The 5,263-nt window shown below is 51.0% G+C and overlaps 1 protein-coding gene across 1 annotated transcript in view; it reads right to left on the reverse strand.

The window, feature by feature from the left end:
* LOC113617682 (microtubule-associated serine/threonine-protein kinase 4-like) overlaps nt 1–4,394 on the reverse strand; it is a 201,455-nt gene extending 197,061 nt beyond the window's left edge. The window contains exon 1 of the mRNA XM_027101262.1: nt 3,776–4,394. Within this exon, the coding sequence (XP_026957063.1) occupies nt 3,776–4,129 (354 nt within the window). The 5' untranslated portion in view covers nt 4,130–4,394. The remainder of the gene's footprint in view (nt 1–3,775) is intronic.
* Nucleotides 4,395–5,263: the final 869 nt, after the last annotated feature.

Genomic DNA, 5,263 nt, shown 5'->3' on the forward strand with positions numbered 1-5,263 from the left:
AAGCCTTTTTTCTGCCATTCTAAGAATCTCTGAAAGTTTCAAGTTCTGACACACACAGTAAAAAGCAGAGTAAATACTCAAGTCTTGCACAGGCATTGTGAGTGGATCCTCACTGATTTGACTTTCTTCAAAATTTACCTGGAAAAACTGCTCATAATATTTTCACTGTGATTTAGGAGGCTTTTTTGATAAGAGATCTAGAGGTTTAAGCATAATTCACAACAGACAAAACAATACACACATGGTCACCCTTCAGTCAAATGTGCAACCGTTTTCAAAGATGTATTTTTCCTCTTTCATTCAACATATATGTACTGAGCCCCTACTAATATATTAGAAGCACTGTGCTAAACACACAAAGACAAAATTCCTGCCCTTATAAGTTCATTGACACACAGCAAACGGCACTGAGTACTTTATGAGAGTTATCAGAAGGTGATTTGAGAAGGGACAGGGCAGAGCGCCTAAGAGCAAATCTCAGAAATGTTAGAGGGACACTCCTCCAATCCAGATCATTATGACTATCCGAAACACAGTCCATTACCCTCAACTTGCAGAGACCCCCAAATCCACAGGCTTGAGTTATCAGGGGTTAAGTGAGATGCACTTTATTTAAACAAAAAACCATGCACTATCTCTCTCGTGTGTTTGATTATTAAGTACATAAAAACTACAATCACTGCCATGGTAAAGTATTGTTTTTAAGACACCAAAAGCTTAAAGGGCTGATTTAAGTCTATGAGACTTTGTAAGTTTACACAAATATTGACAGTAAGATAAAATATGAAATAGGTCAAACACTGTTGACATTAGTAGTATATGCAAGCAGCTTCAACAAGGGTGCCCAAAAAATTAGCACTGCAATAATACACTAGGAAATTGAATTTTGCTGCTTTTTAAAAATTGATGCAGTAACTTACTGAAAAAAAAACTGGAAGACAATGAGTCTCCCAAGCCAGACCTAACAATTTTTAAATCTAAATGAACCTCCTTCCATTTTATGGGTTTCCCTCAAGGCTTTCTACTCGGTGCCTTGCTACCGTATAACTAACACTATGCTAACAGTGCCTTCCCATAATGCAACCTGATCCAGATAAAAACTGTTTCCCAGCTAATACTAAAAAAGTGGTAATAAACAGTATAGACAAGGCCTCAGGTTCTCTGAAAGTAGGGAGCAGATTAATTATGCATAAATAAAATAAGCCAGCCCAAACTTGTATCTCCTTTCACAACATTTTTAATCACAAATGAACTTGAAAAATTAATATTTACTTAGCACTCCATGCTAAATGTTAGATACTATACTAGGATTAAACTAGGTGGCATGTATAAAATGCCTAATGACCCTATTGCTATTATTCCCATTTAAGAGGGGAAAAATCAGGCCTTACATCAGCTGAGTGGTCCACATCTCACATCTAGTTAAGGTGGCAGAGGCGGGAATCAAACCCAGGTCTTTCCCCCAAACTGAGAGTGTGTAACCAGTGTTCCTCACTGAATCTGCTAGAATGGTATTTATAGTGGTGCCCATTTTCTGAGGAGAGGAGGGAGAGCGTTCATTAGGTTCTCAAAGAGACCCAAAACACTCTCTCAAAGGCTAAGAACCCCTGCACCATACTGGCACCAGTGTAAGAGCCAGAAAATGTACACTGGACTTCAACCCCTCTCACCAAGGCTATAACTTCTCTACTCCACAGTTTTAGTTTCTCTTTAAAATTCTCAGAGAAGGTCAAGATTTCCACTCCTGGACAATTTCCAGCATCCCCTGCCACAGGTTAAGTTACACAATAAATTGCAATACTGTATCACTTTACATCCAATTCTGAGATTTCACAAATACTGACCAATGTTATTTAGTCATTCCACTTTCCAATATGTGTTTCAATCAACCATTCCTCACTGCAGTGCCTGTGTAATAAGCTATCTTTACATCCACTTCCAAGAAAATAAAACACTGTCACCCTGAGGCCAGGCAATAAATCAGCTACAGGATTGGGATCAAAAGTGAGAAGTTCCTGACTTCCCCCACCTGGGATCTGCAAGACCATGTTATGTATCATGAAGTACCCTCCTAGCTACGCAGAAAACATAGGGCAACTAACTCTACCATCTTCTCTACCGATGGCAACACTATATTAGAATCTAGTGGTAAATCATTACGTTGGGTCATATCCCCTACTGCCCAGTGACCAGTGTGCTCATCTCGGTAAGTACGCCAGCACATGCATGGCATCTTTCAAAGGGAGATGCAACCACTGAGAACACTGGTTTAGTCTGGGGGTTTGGTCAGGTAACTCTGTGGTGGGTGTGATGCTCAGCTTAACTCCTGGCACCCTGTCCCTAGGATCAACCTGCACTTTGGATCCATCCTAAATTCCTGATCAGGGGAGGGTTCGTGTGGAAATAAACTTTACCTTGAAGTTCACTGGTCATACCCCTCATTTTACAGATTATTAAACTGACCTCAGAGGAATCAGCTCATCCAAGATCTCACAATTCAGAAGCAGAGACAGTTCTAGAAAGCAAATCTCCAGGCACCTGTCCAGGATCCTCGCGTTCCTCCGGGCACTGGGGAATGGGTTCTGGTTACTGCCAGAGGCTTGGGCCACCACTAGGGCTTGCTCCATCTCTGCCAGGCTAGGACTTGACTCTCCTCACTTTGCGCCAGATCCAGTCTATGCCTCCAGGCTGGCGTCCCAGGGGGCTACTGTCAGAGCACTGGCCTCAGCTTGCATCTTCTGACGGACAGAGACAATTACTAAAACTAACCCCATCAGAGAGGAAGAAAACACCACACTGGCACTGAGGAATTAACTTCACAAGGAGGCTCTGTTTGGGTGATGTTTTATTTATGGCCTTTCCCTGATCAAGATGACTTCCCCTCAAGAAACGTCCAAAGCAACCAATCAAAGACCCCAAGAACCTTATGCTTCCTTAACTGTCCTCCAAAAGCAGAAAAAAGCCAGAGAAAACAGGCGAGAGGACACCAAGTCATAGTTTCAATGTGTCAGGACGCGACCCACAAGTTTTGCACGAATATTCTTCCAAGAAACCAGGATGGACGCAGTCGCCCGAAGAAGGGGGCACGTTCCCCATTCAGTCTGGCGACCAGCACGCATCTGGACACCCCGGAACAAGTCCAAATCGGAGATGTAGAAGCGCAAGTCAGCGCCGCCGGCCGAGGGCCGGAGGACCGACGCCGCGGGACCAGCCAAAACCACCCGCGGGGGACGCCGGGGCCAATGCAACCGAAACTCCGCCGCGCAACTTCGCGGGTACCGCTGCCAGCCGTCCCCCACCTCCAACACACCCACTCTCCTCTCACAACCGTCCCTTCACCACACTCCCCCCTCTGCCCAAGCGCTACGGTTGGAAGCAACGCCCATTTCGGAAAACGAGGTCTCAGTTGTGGGGACAAGCCAGGCGTCCAGCTCACGTCCATTCACAGACCCAAAGGAGCAGATCCTGATCGACGGAGTTTGCTGCTTTGACACTGGAGAAGCACACTATCAGGCAGCACATGTACACGCACGCACACGCGCGCACACACACACGCGCACACACACACACACACAGGTAACAGCCATGGGGAAACCGGTGACCCACAGGGAAGCTCCTGTCATTACCCAGGGCTCGGGGCACAGCATCTGGGGTCCCTCTCCCTCTCCAGGCCCCAGCACGCGCTGCCCACCACCCGCGTGCGGGATGGAGAGCTGCGGTCGCCTGGCAGCCTGGACCAGAGGGGCGGTGGCGGGGGGAGGGAAGGCGGGCCCACCTCCTCATCCTGCTCTTCCTGGGACGCGCTGCTGCCCCGGGGCGCGGGGGGCGCGGTTCCTCCGGGCAGCGGCGGCTGCGGCGGCGGCGCGGGGACTCCACGCTCTGGCACCAAGCGCGCGGGAGCCCACGCGGCGGGCGGCCGAGCGCCGCCCGGCGGCGGCGGCGGCGGCGGGTGCTCGCGAGAGAAGCTGGGCTCCCCTTCCTCCGACAGAGTTTCTGAGCCCGATGAGGACTCGGCAGAGGAAGCTCCCGGCGAGGACGCGGCAGCCGCCGCAGGGGCGAGAGTCCGGGCACTGTGGCCGCTGCAGCCGCGGAGCACTGGCTCCAGCACCTCCGAAACTTTCTCCCCCATTTCCCTCTCGGGCCCAAAGTGCGGCCCAAGGGCCGGCGAGGGCGCGGCACGCACTCAGCGCCTACGGGGAAAGCCTCGAACTGCTGGGCTCCTGCTCGCTCTCGCTGCCGCTCCCGGGCTGCAGAGAGCTCCGCCGGCAACTACATGGCCGCGGCCGGGCCGCCGGAGCCTGCAGCCAAGTTAGCAGCCGCCCGCACCCGGCGGTCGACTGGGGCTCCCGCGCGCGGGGACATGCCAGCGCGGGTCCGCACTCTGCGCAGCGCCCGAGCCGCCGGGACTGCGGCTTCTCCAGTAAAACCTACCCCTCCGGGACCGAGCGGGGCCAGCGAAAGAGACGGGCAGCCGGGAGAACCAATGGCAGAGCAGGCACGCCAGTGGGCGGAGGCTACGGCGCCCCAGGCGCACCTGCGTCAGGTAGGGGAGGCGGGGCCGAGGCTCCGGCTGCAGAGTCGGGGTCCTGGGGGCCGGGACGAGGCACCTGCCCTGGGAGGGTGGGAATGGAGCCCGGAATCGGAGCCTAAGCCTGGTACTCTGAATTTAGCCAAGGAGCGGCTGGCGGTCCTGGGAACGCCAGGGGAAGATGGCCGAGAGGGCAGTGAGACCTTGGACAAGAGCTGGACTTCGTTTCCAAAAAGTGGAATCCAGGAAACTGACCAGAAGGAGAAGTAGCTGGGCTTTAAGGGTAAAAGGAAACACACACACACAGTCACACACATGCACGCACCCACCAGCGTGCTGGAGGAGAAAGGGGAAAACTTCATGGTACAGTGAGTGCATCCAAACCGAGCTGATCTCCGATCCCGGATTCTCCACTTAAGCTCCCTGGGCGTCAGTGTTCTCAACTGGAAATGGAGACAGTCATATCTGTCTTGTCTCCCTATGAGCAGAATTAGAACAAATATATTTAAAGCTTCAGCAGACTGCCTGGCTTAGACACATGGAGAGTTTTCAAAAGACGATTTTCTGTCTTTATTTCTGTTTGTAAATTAAAAAGTTAAGTCAAAGACGTGTACCTTTTGAAAGGAAGGAAAATGACAAATTATGCCCCTGTATTTAATTAGGACCAAGAATATGCCCAGCACTGTGCCAGATACTAGACAAAACTGAATTTGAGAGGGCTGCTGGCCCACCATT

This window comes from Aethalodelphis obliquidens, unplaced genomic scaffold (assembly GCF_003676395.1).
Source record: "Aethalodelphis obliquidens isolate GAN/ISIS:26980383/991018 unplaced genomic scaffold, ASM367639v1 scaffold4, whole genome shotgun sequence".
Taxonomy (NCBI): domain Eukaryota; kingdom Metazoa; phylum Chordata; class Mammalia; order Artiodactyla; family Delphinidae; genus Aethalodelphis; species Aethalodelphis obliquidens.